General features: G+C 37.1%; 1 protein-coding gene across 1 annotated transcript in view; it reads right to left on the reverse strand.

Moving 5' to 3' along the window:
- Dytn (dystrotelin) overlaps positions 1-27,700 on the reverse strand; it is a 75,603-nt gene that overhangs the window by 8,667 nt on the left and 39,236 nt on the right. The window contains exons 9-11 of the mRNA XM_047543888.1: positions 26,270-26,418; positions 9,887-10,046; positions 6,828-7,305 (exon numbers count right to left, since the gene is read on the reverse strand). Coding sequence (XP_047399844.1) covers positions 6,828-7,305; positions 9,887-10,046; positions 26,270-26,418 — 787 coding nt within the window. The remainder of the gene's footprint in view (positions 1-6,827; positions 7,306-9,886; positions 10,047-26,269; positions 26,419-27,700) is intronic.

Below are 27,700 nucleotides of genomic sequence, written 5' to 3' on the forward strand. Positions count from 1 at the left end.
CATTTCAATAGATACAGAGAAAGCATTTGATCAAATATAGTACACTTTCATGTTTGAAACACTAGAAAAAATAGGGATAGTAGGAACATACTCAACATTGTAAAGGCTATCTATGCTAAGCTCAAGGTCAACATCCTTCTAAATGGAGAAAAATTGAAAGCATTCTCTCTAAAAATTGAAACAGGAAAGAGATGTTCTCTTTCACCATTTCTATTTAGCATAGTCCTTGAAACTCTAGTCAGAGCAATTAGACAAAAGAAATTAAAGGGATATGAATTGGAAAAGAAGAACTCAAACTATTACTATTTGCTGATGACATGATTCTATAGTTAGAGGATCCAAAAAATTCCATCAGAAAACTTCTAGAACTAATAAATGAATTCAGCAAAGTAGCAGGATATAAAGTCAATGCTCATAAATCTAATGCATTTCTATTCATAAGTGATGAATCCCACCTTTTGACCCCCCAGCTATTCCACTCCTTGGCCTATACCCAAAGGACTTAAAATCAGCATATTACAGTGATGCAGACACATCAATGTTTGTAGTAGCTCAATTCACAATAGCTAGAATGTGGAACCATTCTAGATGCCCTTCAATAGATGAATGGATAAAGAAACTGTGGTACATATACACAATGGACTATTACTCAGTCATAAAGAAGAATAAAATTATGGCATTTTCAGGTAAATGGATGGCGTTGGAGCATATCATGCTAAGCGAGATTATCCAATCCCCCAAAACCAAAGGCCAAATGTTTTCTTTGATAAGTGGATGCTGATACATAATGGGGGTGGATTAAGGGAAGAATGGAGGAACTTTGGATTGTGTAGAGGAAAATGAGGGAAGGAGAGAGGGCAGGGGATAGGAAAGATGATGGAATGAGACAGACATCATTACCCTATGTACATATATGATTATATGAATAGTGTGACTCTACATTGTGTACAACCAGAGAAATGAAAAGTCGTACTCCATTTAGGTACAATGAATCAAAGTGCATTCTGCTGTCATGTATAACTTAATAAAACAAACAGTTTAAAAAGTTTACTTTTTAGGATTGTATTTTCTGCATCCTACAAGCTTTAGTTGCTGTTTTTTTGTTTTCATTTATCTTGAAATCGTTTTCTACTCTGCTTTTTGGTCATTCAAGAATGTGTTGTTATTTTTTTATTTTTCTTTTCTTCCATTATTGATTTCTACTTTCATTATATTGTGGTTGGAGAAGGTATTGGATCTGACTTCAGTCTTCTTAAGTTTGTTAAGACTTGTTTTCTGACAAAACAGGTGACCTATTCTAGATAATGTTCCATGTGTACTTGAGAAGAACATATATTACCTTGCTGTTGGGTGAAATATTCTGCAAGTCTCTTAGGTCCATTTGGTTTATAGTGTTGTTCAAGTTCACTGTATTCTTATTGATTTTCTGTCTGAGTGTTCTATCCATTATTGAAATAAGAGTATTGAAATGTCTTAAAATTATTGAATTACTGTGTATTTCCTTCTTGAGTTCTGCCAAGGATTGCTCTCTGTATTGGTTGTATAGGTTCTCTGATATTGAGCATGTATGTTACTTGAATTATTATGTATTCCTTAGGAATTGAGTCTTTTATCATTATGTGTCTTTTTTGTCTCTTGTACCAATTTTGGACTAAGGTCTATTTTGAATCCTATGAGGGTAGCCACTCTTGATGTTATTATGGTTCTATTTACATGGTATATCTTTTCCTATCCCTTTACTTTCAGCCTGTGTGTCCTTATTTATAGACATTATAGAGTTGGGTCTCTGTTTTTATATGTTTGTTTTTTAAATTCATTCAACAACTCTATATTTTTTGACTGGGGACTTTAATTCACTTATATTTAAAGTAATTATTGGAGGGAAAGTATCACTTGGCCATTTTGTTACCATCTTCCTTTCTTTTTAATTTTTTTGCATTGTTACAGTTTGATTATTTGATTGTGTATATTTTCTTTGGCTTTTGTTGTATGTGCTTACCAAGTGTTGTATACCAAACACCTAGTAGTTGCAAAAGTCTTTTTTAGCTGATGACAACTTCAATCAAATAGAAAAACTCTTTACTTTTAATCCTTGCACTGCATTTTATGTTACTGACAACAAAATTTCCACCTTTTAATATTGTATGTCATAAACATTTTATAGTTATAATTATTTTTAATACTTTTGCATTGGAATTGAAAGTGATTTATACATCACTGTTTCAGTATCTTGGTATTTTTGTCTTCATCATACCAATGACTTTTAGGGTATAATATTATTGGTTGGCAGATTTTTTTTCTTTTAGCATTTTTGAATATACGTTCCCATTTATTTCTGGCCTGTAAGGTTTCTCCTGAAAATTTTGTTTATGGTCTCCTGAGGGTTCCTTTGTTGCAAATCACTTGACATTTTCAAAATTCTTTTGTGTTCAACTTCTGACAATATGATTATTCCTCTTGGTGTGGATTTCTTTGAGTTCATCTAATTTGAGATTAGTAGCTTCCTTGATCTGTATCTCCATTTTCCTCCCTCCATTTTATAAGTTTTAGACCATTACTTCTTCTTTTTTTTTTTTTTCAGGCAATTAAACTGTTTTTATTAGCAGATATAGCAAAAAAGTAGACTTGTAATAGGTCCTTGTGTTCTACATTCAAAATTACAAAAGGTCTGTAAAAAGCCTGGAAAAATCTATAGAGGAGAAGGATTCCCTTTGGGTCCTACAGGCCCCACAGCTTCTGAATGTCCTGGGCTCACTTCCTTTCTGTTCCGTTTTCTACCAGAAGTAGTTGACCATTACTTCTCTGAGGAAATTTTCTGATCCATTTTCTCTTTCTTCTGCAACTGGAACTTTCATAATATATTGGTTGGTTGAATGTATCCTCTATGTCCCTTCAGATTTCTTAACTCTTCCCCATCCCCTATTTTTCTCCTCTGAATAGATGATTTAAAATACTCAGTTTGCTGATTCTTTCTTCTGCTTGCTTCTAGTTTGCTGTTTAACCTTCTACTGAAATTTTCATTGACGTTTTTGTATTTTTTCAGTGACAAGATTTCTATTTGGTCTTTTTAAAACTTTTTTTTTTTAACTCCGTTGAAATTCTTATTTTTTTCATGCAATCTTCTCTTCAGCTCATAAACATCTTTATAACAGTTATTCTGAATTATCTGTCAAGTAATTCATATATCTCTGTTTCATAAGGGTCTTTTTCCAGAGCATGGCCTTATTCCTTTGTCTGCACCATGTTCCTGTGCTTACCTTTTCCTTCTTTACTCTTTGTGTTCATGTGTATACAGTAGGAAAATTAACCACTTCTAGTTTTCAGGGACTTTAATACACACTCTTCATGTCTTCTCATACAGAAGAAGATCCTCGGCAATCAGTTTGGCCAGAAATTTTGGTAGCTTCTCAAACCTTCATTTTAGTCTCAACTGCCACCTCTGTTCTTAGCAACTCTCAGGCCTCTAGTGTATGGCAGGTACTATCAGTTTTCTGAGATAGGCAATGAAAAATCTGGTCCCTTGGATGGCCCCCAGAAGTGTTAGAATGATGGGTGCATAGTCCAGTGATCTCCCTCCTGAGTGAGAAGATGAGGTTAAGGGTCGTTAACCTGCATGCTTTGCACTGAGCCTGGAGGTGGGGTTTTCATGCTGGCTTGATCCACCTGCTTTGTTCTTAAGTTATGCTCTCCTGATTCTGCCACCCTCCTCCCCTGTCTTCCCTCCTCACTTCTGAAACATACAGTGACAAACGTATTGCAAAAAGGGATGAGAGAGAACCTGAGAAAATAATTTAGCAGACATACACAGGAAATTTCACTCTCAGATGTAAAGAAAATAATTTAAGGAGACAGTAAAGGCAGAGAATTAGGTTCTTTTCTTTCACCACAGAAGCAAAGAGTGTTAAACAGTATTTCAAATCTATTTATATTTTGATAACTTTATTTTATTTATTTCTTTATTTTATGTGGTGCTGAGAATTGAACCCAGTGCCTCACACATTCTAGGCAAGAGCTCCATCACTGAGCCACAATCCCAGCTCCCAAATCGACTTTCTTATTGTAAATTTTAACCAAATTATTTCCTATTGATTTTCAATCCAACATTCAGAATTTAAAGAGGTTCAGGGACCTCCTTACACACTTTTTCTTTTCCATTATGCTCTTACCATCTCTTAAAGTCCTTTTATCTTAGATATTAATGCAGAATGACTCTATTCAATTAATGTCAATAATTGCCCCCAAATAATCATCAGGTTTACATTTAATCCTATTAAGCCTTCAGGTATCATGAAGTTCATCTTAATATCCAAGATACAGTAACTTCTTATTAAAGTTATAATCCAAAAGGGCAGTCAACTATTGGGATAATCACTACACTGGGTGAATATATTGATACTTTGAGTCAATCTAAGAATGTTACAAATAGTAGTTATTTCTAATTTGCCTAATAATTTTCTAATTAAAAAATCAAACAGTAAAGAAATCAAAAACTTACTGCTGTTATCTAATGTATCCATGATAAAAATAGTAAATAAAGGTAGCCAATACCTCAACTTAGCTCATTTCATTTTCCACATTTCATCACACTTCTTAGATTAAGTTTGATGTGATTTTGGTAAGTATGTATGATTATGTAGCACATAAGGACTATAATTTTATGATAGATACTGCCAATGGCTAAGTGGATTGAAAACAGGATCATATTCAATACCAGAATGAATAAGGATCCAAACTTAAGTAGAAATATTTGAATGATGAGTGACAGATAGTGCAAAACAATAGCCATGAAGATTAACATGGTTCCTTATTCTGTATGTTTAGAGGTCTCAAAGAAATACAAGTAATATAAAAGAAATAAATTTAAATCTTAAAAGTTAGTATTTGTCAAGTCATCACAAAGTAGTTAATGCTATAGTAACAAAAAGACAAGAATCTCTCTGCTAATATCATAAGCATGTTTATTTAATAACACACACTTCCTATAAAAACATTCTATTGAGATTGTAAGTGGAAAAGGTGAATTTTTTGAGAGTTTTAAATATTTTCTACAAGATTGGATAATACTAATTGCCTGTTTATACATTTTTATGACATATGAATTTAGAAATATTTATTCATGTTGAGGTATTATCTTCCAAAAAGAAGTAGTACACCTAGTACTAGGAATCTGAAATGTACATTTTAATAACTACATTTGTGAGAGCTGACCCCATACCATGTTTTAGTAATCAACGACTTTCATCAGCTCATTTGGAGAAACAAATAAAAACCCAAAAAGATGCCAAATACTAAAATCCTCTTCTGCAAGTTTGATTTTTATGTGAAAATTTCCAAAAAAAAGGTCAAGTGGATATTGACTTTGCTTTGAATGCTCATCATGACCCGGAGGACATTTAGATGGAAATATCGTAGGTGGAATTTTGTGTTGGCTTAAGAACCAGGCACAAGGAGTTCCCATCCTGTCTTTGCCTCAGGTAGACTGAGCATGCTCTGACATTTCTGTGAACTCATTTCCTCTAATACTAAGATTATACCTCCAACTCCATTTACTGTAGAGCTTTTGAGAATCACCAATTAGCTTATTGACTTGACTTTACAAAGCACTGTATAAAACTGACATTATCATGTGCCTAATGTATAGTTCTCCAATTTCATGAGCTGAATTGTGTCCCCTCATCCCTAAATTTATATTGAAGTCAACCCCAATACCTCAGTATGTGACCGTATTTGAAATAGGGTATTTAAGGAGTTAATTAAGTTAAAACGAGGTTATGAGGATGGTTCCTCACTCAATATGACAACTATCTTCATAAGAAGGGGAAATTTGGTCATAAACACACACTGAGGGGAGACCACATAAGGACATAGGTGGAAGATGTTGGTCAACAAACCAGGGAGAGAGGCCTTGGGAAAGAACAGTGCTGCTGATATCTTGATCATGAACTTCTAGATTCCAGGACTGTGAGAAAATTCCTTCCTTCCTTCCTTCCTTCCTTCCTTCCTTCCTTCCTTCCTTCCTTCCTTCCTTCCTTCCCTCCTTCCTTCCTGCCTTCCTTCCTTCCTTCCTTCCTTCTTTCTTTCTTTCTTCCTTCCTTCCTTCCTTCCTTCTTTCTTTCCTTTTTCTTTTTTTGTTTAAGTCACCTACTAGTTTGTGGTACTCTGTTATAGCAACTCTGAAAAACTAACAAACCAACTCAGAAACTCTGGTGTGTGGTACTGGGATTGAACCCAGAGTCTCACACATGCGAAGCAGAAGCTCTACCACTAAGCCATACCTCAATCCCCAACTCAGAAATATTTTGAGAAGGCCTCCTTTGTATGGTGGAGGATATGTATAATGTTACTCCAAAGCAGAAGAAATAAGTATGAAAAGGGTTTCTTAAAAGGCTTTCAGAATTCAGCAATGGGTCCCAGCTTATGAAGAAGATTATAATGATCATGCTATTTCTAATATAGAAAACTTAATTCTCCTTTAGAAAGACAGCATTATTATTCCCACTTTAAAATTGTGATATCAGGCTTCCTAGTTATATATGATTTAAGGCTTCTGATATTAATAATTGCAATAAGAAAATAATAAGAATTTATTAGTGCTTACTATGTGCCAGGTGCTGTTCTAAAATTTTGCATGATTTATCCCCTTTGATGTTCACAGTAACCCTACGAATTAGTCAACAATAGGAATCAAGATCATAGATACTACTGATGTCCAAAAGATTCAGAACACTTTTACACACTAGAAAAACTACACCTATTGGTCTAATACTATATAATCAAGTCTTTTAATCTCTGGCCATTACTTTCTCTATTGATGGGGAAAACTTTACCTGATGGCTTTTCTAGGTTGAAGGCATCCATGAGTTTTGACAATAGTTCTTGGATTTCCTCTTCCTCTAGTTGGTCATTTCTCTCTTTGATGTTAATTATCTCTTTCCTTTCTGCAGGTGCCAGAGCAGGTCTGCTTATTTCAGGAGGAGGAATTTGGGGGGTTTCCTGTAGCAATCCTTCTTGACGGCTTGGTAGGGAGCTAAGGATTTCCTTGGGTATTTTTTGTGCATAGCTTTGCAGCCTGGTACTTTGCAAAAGGGTCTCTGGTGATTCAGCACTGGGTAGAGCATTCTCTGCATTTGCTTGACTTGCATCAACTATGGCAGGGTTAGGAAGAGGTTCCCATTCTGGACCATTCTCAGTGACATTCTTGATTTGGGAAATATCTTCTTTTGGAGACTTACCAGCTGAAAAATGGTCAACCCTGGACATCATATTTTGAAGGGTAGATACAGGAAGCAGTGGCTGCGACATTGCCTGTGTAGAGAAAAATCTTATTTATGAAGAATTAAAATTTGTTTTACTCTTTTCTCCAAAGTATTAAAGTTTAATAATCAGGAGATGCTAGTGTAACATTTTTTTCCTCTCTAAATATATTTTTAATTATACTTTATACTACTAATTCAATATCAATCCATAACTCTCTTCAAGATTTGGAAAATCTCAGATTGTAAAATATCACAGGTAATTATCAGAAGAGATTTGGAAAAAAAAATCTAGGTTCTAAAAATCTCGGGTTCTAAAATCATCATAAAGAATTTCTGAAAACATAAGCATATATTGAATTGACATATAAAAATTATCACAACGAAACGTGTTCATCATGACTCGTCTAGTAGGTGTGGTGTGAGGGGCTTCATAGTAAGCCAGAGGGAAACAATTCAGGAACACGCTCTATTTTAAGTGCAGTTCTCAAACTGTGGTTGGTACATGTGTCCTAGGGTTCTCAGGGGTAAAATTTTGTTCTTAATGATTCTTCAATGTTATTTGAAGTTTGCACTGATGGTACAAAATCAACAATAAGTAAAGCTGTCAGTGACTGAGCAGAAGTCAGACAGCATTACCACACAGAGCCAGCAGGGGCTCTCTCACCATCATACACTACCTGATTGAAATAACAAAAAATCAATCAATCAAACAAATAGCAGTTCCATGTAAGAAGATCTTCGATGGAATAGCAAAAGTTCTTAATTTTAATAATGATAGCTCTTTCCTTTTTAACATTGTGTGTGGTAAAATGAGAAGTGTACAAAAAACACTTCATATGCATCATGCAAAATAACCAGTGTTACCTCTTGGGCCAAAGAATGACTGATAGATAAACTATGGCTACTCAGATTTGGGTATCTGCAAATATTTTTTCATAAAGGAACAAAGTGAGAATGTAAGTGCAAGGTGAGCAGTGAACCATATTTGTAACCAATTATAGTGGTAACTTTCAAGCAGAAGTTAGAAAAACTTGCACATCCCACTGTGAGCTTGATAGCTTTCCAATTCTTAAATAATTTTCTTATGAAGTTAACAGTGACATTAATGAGTGTGAATTTTTTTTTATTTTGTATAATAAAATGGGTGAGCTTAGGAAGTTCAACTTAGCCCAGTGAGTCAATATTTTTCAAACGACCAATGTGGTTTGTTAATAAAATCATGCAGGGGTAGACTATTCAAAGAACATACTAGAACACTGGGTTGTAATGAAACAGAGTATGAGATAGAAATGATTTCAGATTCCATATTGCTCTGTGCTTTAAGAAACTATTGTTTATTGTGTTTTGGTGTAGTAATAAAGAAAAGTATCCCCAATTTTGGGAAAGGCTATGAAAATACTCAACTCTAATTATCTATGAGACCAGATTTCCTCATAGGATTCAACAAAAACTTGTTGCAACAGATAGACTGCTAAAGCAGTTCTGATGGTTCAGTTATCTTCCATTAAGAGGTTGAAGAAATTTGTGAAAATTATGAAATAATGCCACTCTGCCAGACTGTAAAAAATTTAGTTACTGTTTAAAAATGTTGTATACATAATGAGTTTATTATTTTTATATTTTAATTAGTTAATGATTGTATTTTAATACCACTGGTATGTTTTAAATTTGATTATGGTAAATAGCAACAGATATAACCCACAGAAACAAAAGCTTCTTGTCGTCCTCAAAGAATTTTAAGGATGTTTGAGGGATCCTGAAACCAAAAGATTTAAGCCACCACCCAGGTTTCCCACTCCTCAGTTTATACCCAAAGGACTTAAAATCAGTATATCATTGTGACACAGCCACATCATGTTTATAGCAGCTTAATTCACAACATCTAAATCAAGGAACAAACCTAAGTGCCTTTCAACAGATAAATGGACAAAGAAAATGTGGTACATATACACAGTGGAATATTACTCAGCCATAAAGGAGAATGAAATAATAGCATTTGCTGGTAAACCGATGGAACTGGGGACTATCATGCTAAGTGAAATAAGCCAATCCCAAAGAATCAAAGGCTGAATGTTCTTTCTGATATATGGATGCTAACACACAAGAAGGGGGGAAAGAATATAAGTTTACTGGATTAGACAAAGGAGAATGAAGGGAAGGGAGGGAGGATAGGAATTGGAAAGGCAGTAGAATGAATCAGACATATCTTGCCTATGTTCATATATGAATATACAACCAGTGTAACTCCACATCATGTATAACCACAAAAATGGGATGTTATACTCTATGGATGTATAATATGTCAAAATACATTCTACTGTCATGTCTAACTAAAAAGAACAAATACAAAATATAAAAAGAACCAATGCTGTAAAGAACTGCCTTGCCCAGCTCTATTGTTTACACATGGCACTGATCCTACCCTCTTTCAATGCAGCTGCCTTCGAGATGGGGAAGGATACAGAATGGAGGATGGAAGTGGGAGGAGGTTAGGGGATGGGGAGAAGACAGCAAGAGAAGAGGCTGAGCAAAGTGTGGTGTGAAGCTGCGAGTTGCAGCCCTTCCTTGGTGGGAGGAACTCAGTTAGACTTCCAGGTGGTCAGGTGGCCAGCATCTCCCACGTTCTCTACCTGTAGGTCCTGCTCCATCTGCTGTAGCCTGGTCCATAGACTCTCCTGTTGGGTTGTCAGTTCATGAATCTTTGTTTCGAATCTGCTGCTTTTTTCTTGCTGGGAGGTGTGCAGTGCTTGCAGTTTTTCTTTGTATTGGCTGAACTGCTGTTTAAGGACTCTGCAATGGGAAGAGCAGTTGGGAAGGTTTGAATGGTCTGGAAAGGCAAGGCCAGCATCCTACCAGAACTGGAGCCATGTACGCACTCCAGGTCCTCCTGCGGACCAGCCAGTGCCTTGACTGCTGCCTTCCCTGGACTACCCTGCTGTGTGCCTTGTGCACTGTGCAGAGCTGCCCTCTGTGTCCATGATGTAGCAATTCCACCGAGAGCCTCACTGGCATTGGAGTATCTTGGAAAATTCACCTGTCATGTCTCAGGTTACTTTTTTTTTTTTTTTTTGGTACTGTGAATTGAACCCAGGACCACTTTACCACTGAGCTACATTCCCAGCCCTTTTAAAATTTTTATGTTAAGACAGGGTCTCACTACGTTGCTTAAGACCTCTCCAAATTGTTGAGGCTGGTTTTGAACTTGTGATCTTCCTGCCTCAGTTTTCTGAGTTGTTGGTATTATAGGCATGCACCACCACGCCTGGCTTGGATTACTTTTGACAGCATACCTTCACCAGCTGCTTAAATATGAATATTTACTTTATTCATTTTTGTTTTGTCTAGAAACACTCCATTCAGAAAGACAGTATGCCGAACATGGCTCTAAAATCTGACTAACCTACAGGGAATGACCAGTTATCCGGTCCATGAGTTGTGGCTCTGTTTTGGCTTCTCTTCCTCTCTAACTGTTCATTGGTTTAAGAATGAATCAAGGAGCTGGGGCCGTAGCTCAGGGGCAGAACACTTGCGTAGCACGTGTGAGGCACTGGGTTTGATCCTTTGCATCACACAAAAATAAACAAAATAAATAAAGGCATTCTGTCCATATACAACTACAAAATTTTTTTCTTTTAAAGAATGAACCAAGCAGTCAGGGTTATTCTTTTAAACAAAGGCAGATCATGTAACTTCTCTGACATCAAATCCCTTTGATAAGCGGGACATGGTGGCACTGACCTGTAATCCCAGGGATTCAGGAGGCTGAGGCAGGAGGATTGCATCTTAGAGGTCAGTCCCAGTGACTTAGTGAAACCCTAAGCAACTTAGCAGATGCTGTCTCAAAATAAAAAAATAAAAAGGCCTGAGGATGTGGTTCAGTGGTTAAGTGCCTCTGGGTTCAATCCCTGGTATGAAAAAGAAACAAAAAATCTTTCGACGACTCCCCTTTTGTTTAGAGTAAACTGAAGTCATTTTACAAAGGTGAGCAAGTTCCACAATATGGTCAAGCCCCTCCTTCCCTCTTTCCTCTATCTGCTTTTCCCTGCTCACTCACTGCCCTTCAGCACACAGGGCTCCTGGCTATCTTGAACACACCAGGGCATCTTCTCCTTCTGAGATTGAGCTTTCTGATCCCTTTGCCTGGACCCCCTTTTCCTCTCTGGGTTCCTACCTGCTTCTCTCCTTCACCCACTTCAAATCTTAGCAGACATGCTCTATTTTCAATGAGACCTTCTGTGACGTCCAGTGGAAATCACAAACCCCAACCCCAGCCTCACCTCTGCCCTGCGCATCTCCTTCCCTTCTTTATCTCCATGTCGAATTGCTTTCAGAGCTTGAAAAATCCTCAGATTTTAGTAGAGCCTCTACCCTTCAAGTTTCTGGAGAGCATGCTCTATGACATACTACTTGTTTTACTTATTATTTTGGATATATATTACTCAATTACCTCTTTAAATGATTTTTGTCTCTTGATTCTGGCAATGTTTTTCATATTATGTTGACTACCATGTCCCCAGGGTCTGAGCTAAAATAGTTCCTGTCCCGTAGTAGTTATATAATTAAAATTATCTGCATGTAGTCTTATTCTTTAATCAGTGCCACTGGCAAATGTGTAGAATTTGGGAGAAATTGGCTATCTGGTGTGAAATGCACCATTTCTCAAGTTAGAACCTTTCAATTTCCTAGTCTCCATGATGCTTGGAGAGGCCTTGGTATGTTTTGGGCTCCTACTCCCAGCAGATGTCTCTGAAAAATAGCCCTTACCCTTCCAGACAGTCACTTAGGCGAGACAAGAGTCCTACTCTAAAATCCCTGACTGTAACTGGAGTGTTGAGTTTGTACATAGGATGGGGTTTTCAGGAAGGCGTCAGCTCAGGGTTTATATAACTGACAACAGAGAAACCATCTCAGGAGGCCTCTGTAGACAGTGCTCTCTGTACCTAAGGTGTTGTGCTTGTTTTGATCTCTAACAACAACAGCCTGTCTTTCTCCCATGTTGTCCACACTGAGAGCCCTGCCTGCTCTCTGGCAAATGCACCATGCTAGGAGATATGTGTTGCATTCCCTGAAATCCATGGGAAAGTAGGCAGAGCCCTATCAGAAATGCAGTTCTTCCTTACTCTGCTTTTATTTTCTTTTTAATTTAAGGAGAGATTTTCTTGGAGTGTTTCTGGTAAACACAATTCATCTGATTCAAATATTTGCAGCAGCTGGGAGTCCATTACTTTCCAGTTAAATATTATTATTAACAAATAGTTCTGATTATCTGAAATAATCCCAATCAAATGACCTGAAATCTGCCTTAGATCTTTATATGTGTTTCTGCTTTTTGGAGCTGAACAGCTAAATCTCCCACCTACTAGGCCTTCAAAAGAATCCCAGATGTTCCCACAGCAAGCTAATCGTGACAGAGTAGTAAGATGACTTCCCTTGACAAGTCCCTAGCACAGTATATACTAGCGAATCAGTAACCAACAATTGAGTGATGCTCTGCCTGTTAATGTAGTCTGAGACCGGGTTGTTTTTTAGACAACCAGTGACCTAATGCTGGCTGTTACTGAACTTGCAGTCAACTATATATCTCTAATCTTTTTTACACTATTTCTTGTGAACCCACAACTGGAGGATTTCTCTTTAATCCCTTAACATTTGGTCTTTATTAATTGTTCCACTGTTCCAGCCTGTTAAATCTTATTCATCCCAAGCTGTTATCCAGCTTACTCTCTGTGCCTTTTAGTACCATGTCATACACACATTTGAGAGGTATGACCCCTACCCGATTTTATCTAAATCAGTAACAAAAATGATGGTGTCGACAAGAAAAAAGATGGAACCTTCATTTTGTATTTCATTTGTTAATCAGCCCCATGCTTTGGTAAACTTTGTAGTGTTAAATACTTTATTAGGATATTCATGGTCTACGTAGTTGACATGGATTGTATGAAAGGGAATAAATTAGTTTAAAAGAACTAGGTTTAAATAATTAAGAATTAAGTTTTAAAGAACTAAATTTCAAAGATTCCTTTTTTACTTATACATTTAAAGTTTCAAAATTGCTTTTTGATAATTTTTAAAATTTTTATTTTTCATATTTTTCTCATTCAATGAAGCAGAACAAAATTATTTTTAATACTTAAATTACTTTGAAAGTGTTTATTAAGCTCATTTACATTAGCAAATCACAGAATTTTAAAACTATTTCCTATCTTTCATACATTTAGATTATGAAGCATATCTTGTCATATATACACAGAGAGTGTCATTAATTTATTGAATGTGCACTGCACGAGGAGCCAGGAATTCTGTATTCTACAGGAAGGACAACTAGTGACAAGCTCCAGGAATGATTTGCTCCTTGAGACACATCAACATAATAAACCCTGGAGGAAGTTAGAGGCTGTTGGAGAAATCGTACTGATTTCTTTAGAAATGGGCAACACATAAACAAAATGTTTGCAAGAATCAATACCTCACTGAATGTGCTTAGCCATCTTTCAGGAGGAAACTTGGGTAATCCAGAGTTAAAATGTACTGCCCAGATGATTTTTATTATGCATAACTACTCAAGCAATGTCAATTACACTTTTACCTTCAAGCTGGAGTCAGGATTCACACTTACCGAATTCCTTCCAAATTAAAAAGAAAAGAGCAAAGGTAAGATCCTTATAGAAAACTTCTCCAAAGCTAAAGGAAAGGCTCCTGATTTATTTCTGCTGCCAGTGTGTGTGCACGCACATGCAGTTCCTACCTTCTTTCCCTGTGGAGAGCATTAATGGATTCACGAATCCTCCACAGTTCATTCTTAATGCTGACTAAGGTCTAGAGAAGGCAAGAAATAGGGAAAATGAGTTTCAGTTGGAATTTGATCACATATTTAAAAATCCATTGTAAGAATATGATAATGATGTTTTTAATAAAACCATAGTCTATTTTAAAAGGCAGCTGATGTTTTTCACTTATATCCATAAACAATGATGCAGAAAGTAGAGTTGCACAGTTTAATTGATGCAAAAGAAATTAAAACAGAGAAAAATTTTAGGTTTGAAGAATAAGTTATAGTAGTTCTTTGCCCAAGTTAAGTTGCCATCCTGAACATCTCCTACCCCAAAGGCATCTACAAAAAGCAATTGGGTCCACTTTCTTTCCCTTGGATTAAGAAATCTCTCACTTCTTTCTACCTTCTACTTAAATCTTCCTATTTTCCATTGCTTCCTACTTGGATGTGTACTTCAGAGTTGTTGCTTCTCTTTGAATTCACAAGTCTGTTGAATTAATAATGGTTGGCTGGGCTCTCTGGATTTTCCCATCAAACCTCTCTCACATCACACTGTTCTCTGAACTGCCACCCAGGGACTTGTCCTGACCTGACCAAGCCTGGGCCAGGCTCCTGGGGCACAGTGTTCCAGCCCCTGGCTCTCACATGTCTGGATGAGAGATTGGATCTCATTACTTTACGTTTATCAGCAGCTGTGGCTATAATACTCCACAGTCCCCTCTTCTCCCTGCAAGTGATACATGGTGATTTGACCACCGTAGGAGCACTGTTCCATGAAGAGGAAATGAAAGGGCAGAAAACACTGAGCTATACACAGACTTAAAGTCACACTTCCTGATTGGTATGTGCCCTTTGTGGCCCCTCTGAGTGACCTCTGCCTATCCACCTCTCCATTTAAATACTCAAACAGCTTCCACATGCTTAGCATAGACTTTGAATCAGTGAGCTTTATATTATTAAGATGAAACATCCTGTGACTTTTTAAATTACATCAATATTATCATGTGGCACATATGTTTGTGTAATTGGGAAGCATTTCAGGTTTGTACATGTGGACCTATTATGGAATATCAATAGAATAGATACCATGATTACTGAGTCATTCTCCATTAAAAGATATTGGGCTGTTTCCAGTTTTTCAAAAAATTAAAAGCAAAGATTCTGTGAGTAAAACTGAATATGTTTTCTTGTGTACACATTCAAGGTTTCTAGGGTTTCAGCTCAATAGATATTGCTCATTTTCCTCTGTGGGTAAGTGCATACCTGTTCATGCATGTGTGCACGTGCATACACACACACACACACACACACACACACACACACTCGCACACATTTGAAAATGCAGAAGAAAAGACATGCAAATGTACACCCCAAACAGATTGCCTCTGGGGAATTGAGGACTGGACCTGGATTAGGATTTGTAGACGAAAAGGATTTTTTAGGCTTATGTATACTATTTTGACTTCTTCTAAGGCAAGCGGATTCATGTCTTATTCGTATAATTAAAATGTCTTTTTAATAAAAGTAAAGTACTAGAGACATAAGATGGGATATAGCAATTTTAAAAAATGAAAAAGAAGAGAGTGTAAAAGAAATGGAAACAGCAAAACCTCTTTGCAGTTTCCCACAGAACAAACACTGGTTAACATGCGGACCAATCTGCACTGCGGCAAGGCTTGTCCTCCTCTGTATTCAGAGCAGGAAGTAGAGCAGCTCTTTGTCCTCACTCGTGTGCCGGGCTCAATGCTGAACCCTCCAGCAAACGTGCTCCATATCCTACAAGGGTATTTTTGAGTGATTTGGACTCCATGAGCTGATGATTGAAGTGCACAGGGACTGACAGGACATTACATAGAGGTAGCTGCACAGGCCACTTGCCACTGGTGGCCACAGGCCTTACTCTCCACTTTATTGACTTCTACCTAGTACAGCTGCAAGATGGGTACTAATTTATCTTTGGTGATTGAAAAGTATTCAGAAGATCATCCTATGAAGACCTATAAGATCACACTGTAAAGATTACAATGCTTTCAAAATTGCTCTAGAAGAAATATTATTTTACAATAGTTAATATAAAAAATAAAAATAAGAGGGAGGTGATGCAATTCATAAGAGCCAAACTTTGGAACCAGTCTAGGGGCCTGCCAGCAAATGAATGGATACACACACATGCACACACAAACATGCACACACACACACACATGAACACACACACACATGCGCACACACACACAGTGGAGTTTTATCCAGCCATTAAAAAAAATGAAATTTTGTCATTTGCAGGAAAATGAATGGATCTTGAGATCCATTCAGAAGTCAAACTCAGAAGGGACAGGGGTCATATGTTTTCTCTCATATGTGGAAGCTAGAGAGGAAAAAGGAAAAGAAAGTGTAGGGGTGGGGTGGGGCAGGGGATTCTCATGAAAATCAAAGGGAGATCTGTAGAGGAAAGGGGTCAAGGAGTGGGAGAAGGGAAGGGAGCGGGGAAGTGCTGGGGAGTAATCTTGGCCAAATTATACTGTGTGCATGTATGAATATGCAACAACAAATCTCATCATTATGTATAATTATAATGCATGAATTAAAAATGTGGAAAGAGAGAGAAAAAAAGGGAGATAATGGTCAAAGGATATATAGTGTTACTTAAGCAAGAATAATGAGTCCTGGAAATCTAGTATATGGTCTAGCAGCTATAGTCAACAATACTCTGTTGAATACTTACAACCTTCTCAGAGGATAGATCTTATGTTAAGTATGCTTAACACAAACACACACATATGTACACCCAAATAATAACAATAATAATAATTGGAAAAAGAGAAAACTTTGAGAGGCAATGGATATTTTTATGGCAAGTATGGTGGTGGTGGTGATGGTTTCATGGGTGTATGCTTATCCCCCACTCGTCATGCTGTATACATTAACTATAAGTAGCTGTTTATGTGTCAATCATATCTCGATAAACTGGGTTAAAAATAAAATAAAAAGGGAAGACTTGTCTGTAATATGCTAATAGATATCATAAAGTTATAATAATTCAAATAAAATGAAAAGCAATTGAGCTGAATAGAAAGCAGTAAAACACATCATGAAATGGTGAAAATTTTAGTATATATTAAAGAAAGCATGATACAGAAATTAAAAAGGAAAGAATTTATTTAAGTAAAAAGCAGGAGTAGGAAACTATCTTTGTCTCTTATCATATATTAAAACAAAGCCTAGATAGATTTAAAAGTTAAATGTCAAGATGAAACATGTTAAAATAAAATACTGCTAAGGAGTCCTTTGGTTTCTTAGTGGGAAAATTTTTCCAAGCATAAAACTAAGAAATTACAAAGGAAAAGATTGATAGCATTTTCATAAAAATTGAAAACACCCATATAGCAAGTCACATTATGAATAAGTCTAAAAGGAAATAACTAGGAAGAATGATTTGCCTCAGTGAAACTTAAAATGCAAAAAGTTTAAATATATTGATAAATCAAATTGATGCATCAGTAAAAATGGGCAAGAGGGCACTGAAAGAAAAGAAAACACAATTGCTTTCTAAACTATTTGGGGAAAAGTCTCATTCCACTCAATCAGAGAAATACAAAGTAAGGCAAATATATTCTGCTCATAAAATGAACAAAATTCAAAACATAGTAATAACCAATATTAGCCAGTATCAAGTGAGCTAGCTGCCTGTATCCATTGGGAATGTGATTTGATATTGCTTTCAAAAAGGCAATTTTGCAATAGACACGAAGAGCCTTAAAAATGTTTCCATTTTTCTTTCTTTCTGGTGATTAAACTTCAGAAATGTATTCCAAGGAAATAAACAGGGAACTGTACACAAAGAATAGTGTGTAAAGATTTTAATAGCAAATTTTAAATTACAGCCAAAATTGGAAATAACCTAACAACAGAGGAAGACTTAAATGAAAAATGTTATGTCCACTTAAATACCATTAAGATGTTTTTGAAGAATTTTAATGACAATGGAAAATGCTCACAATATAGACTACTTGGTCAATAAATTTTGTAGTATGATCTAAACTAATTTAAAAATATCACAGGGAAGGAAGTATATTGAAGTATGAGTGGTGATTATTCATGGGTTGTTTATATTGTTCATTTTTTTCTTTTCTGACTTTTCCAAATTTTCTAAAATAAATATGTAGCCCTTTATGATTGGAGATAAAATGCTATTTAAAATACATGTTCCTAGATTTTTCAATGATCACATTAACATCTTGAAAATATTCCCTAAACTATGGAATGGATTCACCAACCCTCAATACACTCCTATGAAATGGTCCAGACCAATTGTGCATTATTGACGATTCCCCTTGCTGTGGGGTCACCTGGTGATGTGGGCTGTCAACATCTGCTCCTTGAGGCTGAGAGACTCTCTGACGCACACGTCTGGAGGCTGCTTCTGGTTGTCCAGTTGGCCTTACATACGCTGGTACTTTACAGCTATCGTACGGAACAGAGAGTATGTTAGAAAGTAACATACAGGAAGTTGTAGCAACTTTTAATGATCAGATATGACGTTGAAGAAAACCTTTTTAAAATATTAAATCAGATGTTGAAGCCAGTACCCCCAATAACAATAAAGTAGCCCAACTGTTTTCTCTGTGCTCTTTTCCAGACAATTTAGTCAACAGAGAGCCAATTAACCAATAATAGGAATGGAAATCACATTCTCCCTTCTCCATGACAATCTAGATGTGCGAATGCAAAGAAATCCAGGGACGATGGCAGAAAATCTCATAGGTCATCTTGTCCAGGTCGGATACTATGGGTTCTAAGTACAGGTTTATGTTTATCATGTCATATCTGAAAGAACACAGAATAGGCCCGTTGAAGGTCAGGCATACTCAACTTTATACAATTCTACTTAGTTTTCTTCCTTTATTCAAAAATTATTTTTAAAGCATCTTACCATCTTGAGTTATTGTAGGTTTTTAAAAAAGAAAGGAAACAACAAAAAAGCAGAGAACTCTTTGCTTACAGAGAGTTCCCTTCTGATGAACAGATAAATATTCAATTACTTTTGACATGCTATGATAATTTCAACAAGATCTGATGAGAATATAGGGCAAGAAGCAATTATTCTGTGGTACACTTAGTTATGTCTTTAAGAGACAGGCATTTGCGGTAGAAACACAGGGTAACCTGTAACTTCTTTGTAACACTCTATTCCCTACCCGAGAAAATTCCCTCTCTCTCTTTGAGGCATAGTCTCACTAAACTGCCCAGGCTGGCCTTGAATTTGTGATCCTCCTGCCACAGCCTCCTAAGTAGCTGGGATTTCAGGCATGTGCCACTACATTCAGCTCCACTGGAGATAATTCACCTCTCTTAACAGAACTTCATTATTTTTCCTCCTTGTTCACTCATTTAATTTAATTTTATTTTATTACAGTGCTGGAGATTGAACCCAGGCCCTCATGCATGCTAGGCAAGCACTCTACCACTGAGTAACAACATCTCCAGCCCTCATTTCTTTAAATACGCAAACGTGCTATTATTTCCCCCAGCACAAAAAATAAATTTTTTTAAAGATCAAATTAGCTTTTATTTATTTATTTTTAATTTTTAAAATTGTTCTAATTAGTTGTTCATGACAGTAAAATGCATTTATACATTTTGATATGTCATATATAAATGGAGTGTAAATTCTCACTTCTCTGATTGTACATATTAACCTTAGTCATCTTCTAGCTGCACTATTTGTGTATTTATTTATTCATTTTTTTCTCTCTCTAGAGTAAGGAGTCCTGGAATTTTCTTACTTGCTGTCTTCAATTCTCCAGTTCCCATTCTCTCATTCACGGCCATCGGTCTGACTTTTTTGGCTACCACTGTCCTACAACACTCCTTTTGAGGTCATTGATGAGCTCCTCATTGTTCAGTCCAAACATCCGTTCTTACTTGATTTAGCAGTAGATTTCCACCTGGGACTATGCTGCCCTCTTCTGCGAGCACTTTGCTCATCTTCCAACATTCCTTCATCCTGGCTTCTCCTCCCACTCCATTCATTGCTCTTCCTCGGTCTTCCTTGTGGGTTCTTCTTCCTCTCTCCAACTTTGTAACATGGAGTGTCAGCGGGTTCAGTCCCTGATCATCCTCTTTTTTCTCTTAGATGATCTCATATAATGTTGTGGTTCTAAAACCCACATACATGCCAACAGCTCTCAAACTGTAGCTCCAGCACACACATTTTCCCCAAATTCTAGACATGGATAGCTAACTGCTTAGTCCTGACCTCCACGTGAGTGTCTAAGAGCTACCTCAGTCTTCCTGGGCTGAGAACTGAACCCATTTCTCTCCACAAACATGATGCACCTGTGCCTCCTCCTCAGGTGGTTGCACACTTATCCTTCTGATTCTCCAGAACCACCATGACCATATTGTTTACTATAAATACAAGGATAGATGCATAGACCTGATTGATTGATCCAAGTACATAAGTATTATGGTTTGGATGTGAGGTGTCCCCCAAAAGCTCATCTGTGAGATAATGCAAGAAGGGTTAGAGGAGAAATGACTGAGTTATGAGAACCTTAACCCAATCAGTGGATTAATCCCCTGAAAGGGATTAACTGAGTGGTAAGTGAAGGAGGGTAGGGTGTGGCTAGAGGGGGTGGGTTCTTGGGGGTGTGTCTTTGGGGTATATATTATATCTGGCAAACGGAATCTCTCTGCTTCCTGTTCATCATGAGAGCCAATTCCCTCTGCCACATTCTTCTGCCATGATTTTCAGCTCACCTGGGACTCAAGCCCTGAGGAATGGAACTTGCTGTCTATGGACTGAGACCTCTGAAACTGTGAGCCTTCAAATAAACTTTTCCTGCTCTACAATTGTTCTTTTCTGGTCTTTTTGTCACAGCAGTGAAAAAGCTGACTAAAACAATAAGGGAACCTAATATGTGACAAAGGTGGAATTTTAATTCAGTAGGAAAAAGAGTGCCTAACTCACTGCCTATCTGAAAGAAGGCAAAGCTAAAATAAAGTCATCAAAATTTTAAGGCAATGATTCCAAATAGAAACAGGATGAGAAAAATTAGGAAAATATTTATATAGCTTTGCTTCTAACTCCTGAGTCTATCCTCAACAGAACAACCAGATTGGCAGTTTAAAAACTTAAGTTAGATTCTCTACTCAAAACCCGTCAAAGTTTCCTTGAAGGAAAAGTTCAAGCCCTTACACTGACCTGCCAGGCCCTTTAATATCTGCCCAGCTCCTTCCCTCTTTTCTTATTACCCTTGAACTTCCTTGCATCCGGTCACACCACCTCCTCACTGTTCTCTGGACCTGCCAGGCAGGCTCCCACTTTGCCCCTGCTGTCCCAACTCGCAGCATGCTTTCCTCAGACATCTCCGTGACTCACTCCTCTGCCTGCTTCAAGGTGTCCCTCAAATGTCACCTCTCACCAAAGCCCTCTGTGACCACCCTATTGAAATTTGCCACCAACTCTCCCTTCAAGTCTCCATCTCTCTTGTTTAATTTTTCCCCTTTTACTTTAGCACTTAAAATTTCTAATGCACTGTATCCTTCCCTTACCTACCTATTTTGCTTTGTCTCAATCCTTCACTAAGATGCACACACCATGAAAGTGAAGATCTTTGTTCACAAATATATCCCAAAGTGCCCAGAACAGTGTTGGATATTTATTGACTATTTAAAGAATAAGTAAAATTTTATTGAGTAAGTAAATGAATACTTTTCAGATTATTTTCTGAAAAGTCGATAGCAACGTATACTTCTACCAAATTTCGAGGGTGTCTATTTTTTTCTATCTTCACCAGCAAAAGAGGCTGCCATTGAATCTTTGCCATCCTGATATGTGATGGTATCTCACTGTTCCCCTGATTGTCACATTCCTAACCACTAGTGGGGCTGAAGATCTTCATGGGTGTTTAATGGCCATCTGGAAATTCCTCTTCTGTAATTGCCCACTTACATAATTGGTGTGTTTTGCTCCTCCCCTTTGTCCTCCTTTTCTTCCTCATTTTCTTCTTGAGATTTTCTTAACAATTTGCATAACTTAACTTCTGAGTAACATAACTTGTCTTATTATTGAAAAAAATTTTCCATGTCTAAGGCTCATCTTTCCATTTCATTTAGGACATTTTTACTGCAGGAAAATATTTAAGTTTCTATGCTTGTCATACATGCTGCCTGTCTAGTCCTTCATGATTTCTATTTTTCTGTCTTTCCTAGGAAGCTGTTCTCTAGTCACAGGTTTCCTATTTTTCTAATATTTAAAAAAATTATTTAAATATTACTAAATTTGGAATTTATCATATGAGGCAAACTAAATGTCAGTTGTTTTTCTTTCAGATGGATTATGAATTATCAGATGTATTTCAGAATTATGTGTTCTCTATTGTATTGAAAAAGCACCTTTATCACATTGGGTTTCCATATATGACACATCTATTATTAGATTTTATGTCCTCTACCCAAATATACACTTCCATTCTTTTTTTATACTGCATCATTTGGTCATAGAAGTTCCATAGCAAGTTTGAATATCTATTAAAGAACAATCTTTCTCACTATTCTTCAATTTTATAAGTTTGACTATTCTTGTACATTTATTCTTCTATCATGTTTTCAAAATTCCTTTACATAAAATGGTTTGTGATTTTATTTGGAAATGTATTTAATTGAAATATGTCAATTGTTATTATTCACAATAGTTATGTTTTATAAAGTCACCTTGAACACTGGATTAACAAATGCTGAATCATTGTTCCTAGGGCAGATACAGGGTTATTTTCCTGGAAGCCTTTGGGCACATTTTCATCCATCAATCAATACATAACCTTGGTTTATGTGGGTTTTTGTTTATAGACATCTTTTAAAATATATATTGTTCATTCACTGGCATTGAATTCACGGTTGATAACCCTGTATCTCACGCCTAAATGAAGCTCATATAACAATATGTTCTCATTTAGGCGTAGCATAGCCTTCTCGTGCTTAGGAACACTGAACAAGCACTTCAGCACCACACTTGGGGGCCCTTTGCAACACTCAAATCATCTACAAAAAGTACAAAAATGTGAAAAACATAGCCCCAAATAGACTATGTAAAGACACCTGTTTATGGCACATGTTAGTCAGCTTTTTGTTGCTATGACCAAAATACCCGACAAGAACAACTTAGAGGAAGAAAGTTTTTTTTTTGGCTCATGATTTCAGAAGTTCAGTCCAGGGTCAGCTAGCTCCAAGGCAGAAACATGGTGGAAGGGCTTGGCAACTGAGAAGCAGAGGGGAGGGGAAGGACTGGGGAGGATACAAACCCTTCCAGGATATGCCCCCAGTGAACTACTTCCTCCAACTAGGTTCGACATCCCAGTAGGCCATCAGCTATCAGTGGGTGAATCCACTGGATGATGAGGTTAGAGCACCCATGATCCAATGATTGCCTGAAAGCCCCACTTCCGAAACTTTCTGCATTGGAGACCATGCTTTTGACACATGAGTCTTTTGGGGGAACATTCCAGATCCAAACTACAATACAGTGTAAGAGCTGAAGCAAGAAAGGAGTACAACCCTAGTTCAACCTCTGTGAAAATGTATGTTAGGCAATTCAAGTTTTTGGCCTTTCTGGACATGTCTATAAATACTGTAATAGCACCTTGAATATTAATTTTGGGTTACTAATAAATTTTTGCAAATAAGTAAAATTATAAATACTAAATATATGAATAATGAGGATTGACTATATTAATTTTTGGAGCATGAGCATTCTTATGCTAATGTATTCTCTTTTAGGTATTTGGTATGTTTCTCCTTTTTTTCTGGTCTTGTTTTCTGTACTCAACAAAGTAGTATAATTTTTTTATATGAGCAATTTCTTTTTGTTAAACTTTTCCCCTAGTTTCTTTTAAAAATAATTTTTACAGTTATTACAAGTGGGAGTTTTATAAAATATCCAGCTGGTTATTGCTAGTATAATGAAGAGCAATGAATTTTGTGCATATCTATTTTATATTCCACCATCACTCAAAGCCTATTAATTCTAGTAGTTTTTGCTAGAGGTTTCTTGGGGCTTCTTGGGAATTCACAATCATATTAACTGCAAATGGAAGTAATTTTGTCTGTTCTTTTCAATTTTCTTCTGTATTGCATTTGCAAGAACTTCCCTAAATATTTAATAACGGTGGTGATATTTGGCACCTAGCTTTCAATTATGTTTTTGTAAATAAAAGTATTCTTTTCTCCGTATGAACAATTGTATGTAAAGTAAGTAAATCCACATCAAGAGAAAGGAAGTTTTTACCATGCAAACCGCTGAATCATGAAATAAGTTCAATGTCATCACTCAGCAATAACCATTGATCTCTTAGAAGATGGTCACTGATAAAGCACCAATTTGATAGCCGTCAAAGATGTGTTTTGCCTATTATCACATTGTGACATAGTAATATTCCACATTCACTTTCCCTAGATCAGCCACTGAGCAGAACTTCTGAACTCATCAATATCCAGGCTAACCTGAAAACTATTACATAATATTAATTTGGGAGAATGGCCCTATTGTACTTGGGGAAGACAGAGGAGGAACACATTGAAATTTAAATAACCTTTAGAGTTGCCTATCCCTTGCAATTCCCTTTCTTTATCTTAGCCTCACAAATACTATTCTCAAAATATGAATGTCAGGTTGTTTCCGTTATTAAGTGAAGTAAATGGGTCACAGAGAAATAAAGTGACTTGGCTAAGCCCACACAGATAGCTGGCTGAGGACAAGCCTTCTTTGTCTCTGTTCTGGGCTCCATCAGACTTCACTTCTTTCCCACATTATGTTCCCTCACTCTGTCCAACTCCCTTTCATGGTCCATTCTAAAGGGGCCCGTGACCCACCTCAGCTATCCATCCACCAACCCTCCATTATGCATCTATCCATTTTATCATTCACTCCTTCATTCAATAAGCATTACTGAGTATTTATCATATTCAGACATTGTTATAGGTTTTGGCAAATACAACTGAAAATGATCAAAGATTCCTCCCTCAAAGAGTTTACATTAGAGTGGGGGACATAGCAATAAATAAATAAATAAAATTAGTAAAATACACAGTATGTCACTCAGGGAAGTGCTCTGAAGAGTAAAGCAAGGGAGCATGGACGCCCAGTGACAGGGCGGGGACAGGGGCTGAAATGACCAAAGGTCATCCAGAAAAGGCATTGAAGATGAGATGATATTTGAGCAAAGACTTTTGGTGGAGTTTTAGAGGTGTGGAGCCAAGCCATGCAGGAGGTGGTCTTGGGGTACTGATGCCTGGGTGGCAGCCTGCCTGGCATGTTCAAGGAACGGCAGGAGAGGCATGTGGCTGGAGTGCCTCCCAGCAAGGGAGGACAAGGCTCAAAGCTGGTGCGGAATGGGGCTGCTAGAGCCAGGCAAAAGGCCACTGGGAGAACTTTGCTTTCTTGGATGAAGGGAAAGCATCAGAAAGCTTGTGTAGAGGAAAGACAGATTCTGATCAAGGCTGGAAAAGGCTCACCCGGCCTGTGACACTAGAAGTAGATTGGGGAGATCGGTGAGTTTCTCTTAATAATATAATAAAAATGTGCAGAAAGTTGCGTGAACAGGGATGTCCACTACAGAATTACTGGAGGGCAGGATTTAGAAATAATCAAAAGGTTCAATGGTAAGCAATTACTTATAAATTATGGTATCTCCTTACATGAACGAGAGTAAAGCTATGCAAATAGTGTTCTGGAAACTAATGGCATGGGATGTGCTCTCCATTTGAGGTAGGTGAAAATGAGAATGAAAATTGTATTCATAGAATAATCCCTGTTTTGTTGGTAACACTAAAATGTGAATAGCATTTATCTGTGGGTAGTGGGATACTTAAAGGTCTTCTTTCCTTTTTTTTTTTTTTTTTAAAGAAAGCATCAACTCCAAATTAGGCTTTCAAAAACAAACCAATAAAAGCTAGGAATCTAAAACAAAGTCATTCAAATGGTCCAAGATCCTATGTGTCTTTCTGATGCCTTAAATTATATGGCCATTAAAAGGCATTGCAGCCTCTTGGTTCTACTCTAAAACTAAAGGCCATTTCTCAGGGGGAAAGGGTATTTTAATTCCTCTCTCCCCTCTACCACCTGCCTTCTTTAGAATCTTCAGTATTAGAAAAGCTTCCTCAAGACCCCAGGCTGGCTGTGCAACCAATACCCAGGTCCTCCGGGCTGCCATTCTGTGGCCTGTCACTCATGGACACTCACGTGGCCTGTGCGTGATCAGCCATGTCCTTTTGATTCGCGTGATCCTGTTGCCACCACCACCTCATAGCTTCTTTTCTCCCACAGCACTCTTGGAGCCGATGATTTCTGAGCATCCTGAGGAGGAGTTTTGTATTCTCTGTTGCTGACATCTGCTGAAATGGCCAACATTAAAAAGGGCATCAGATCAGTCTAAACACGGTCTTCTTTCCTTTTTTTTGTTTTGTTTTTGTTTTGTTTTGGTGGACTGGCTGTGATGAAAGTTTTTGCAGTAGTGGGATACTTAAGGGTCTTAAGTATTTCTTTTACTTTCATACCCTTGGGAAAATCATCTTATTTCCTTACTCCTCAAATTTCCTTATGTTTTCTCTGTATAAATGGGCACATAGCATAAGACTCCAAATAGATTATCCACACCTCTCTCAACAACTCCTCTTAGAGGAATGGAGTAATTTGGAAATGCAAAACTAAAATAAGGAATGGAGGAGTGAGTCTATGGTTGCTAATATCTGGAGTTGTGGATTCCTTTGAGAACCGGATGATGACTCATGAATTGATCAGAAAAATGCTCATGGATTTAATCTGTGGACAATTTTAGTGGATTCGTGAACCATCTGAAGTCTATCCCTACAGCTCACCTTAAGAACTTCTACCAAAAAGAAACAAAGAAGGAATGAGAGGGTGCATTAAACGGTCTTCCGCGCTTGAAACTTGAAGTGTAATAACAAAGTGACCACACGGTGTCACTGTAGTATCGTCCAGCCCTAGGCTTCAGGAATGGACCCATAGATCAGAGACACTGGACCTGTACATCTGAGGGAGTAGAGTTTAGCAAGGCAAGGCCTCGCAGGAATCATTTGGCAAGATGAAGGCACTTGACTTTTGTTGACTTTTCACGTTAAAGAGAGAATAAGGGAAACCTATCCTCAGCAAAGTCAATCAAACGTTCTTCGCTATTGTGGTATGGTGGGGGCGGTGGCGCCATCTGCAGGAAGAAATTGATACATGGGAAATTAATGATGAAAAGAAAATGTTCTTTCTGGGGAAAGTTAGAATGCTTTTTGCTTAAAACCCACTGTTCTATTTCTCTGTCTTCTTAGAACTAAATTCACTGGGTACTAATAATTGATTGTTTTAAGACAAAACAAAATCTCAAATACAACTCTTTCAGTAAAATCCGAGATAATCATCTCATTTTTTTCCTTAAAAAATACTTGAATTTTAGGCCTCTGGAAAAGACGTGCCAAAAATAGAGCTTCTGCAAAAGTATAATAGCAACTAGAATTTTTGTTGTATCACTGTTACTGAATGAAAGCTTTTTTCTTTTTCATCCTTGCCAATTTCCAAAACCTTCCCCCTGTAAATTTCACAGACATTTCTAGTAGGCTGGATGGGATAAATGGTCAGATTGGACTCTGTTCAGCTTTTTCTTGT

The sequence above is a fragment of the Sciurus carolinensis genome, chromosome 3 (assembly GCF_902686445.1).
Source record: "Sciurus carolinensis chromosome 3, mSciCar1.2, whole genome shotgun sequence".
Lineage (NCBI taxonomy): Eukaryota > Metazoa > Chordata > Mammalia > Rodentia > Sciuridae > Sciurus > Sciurus carolinensis.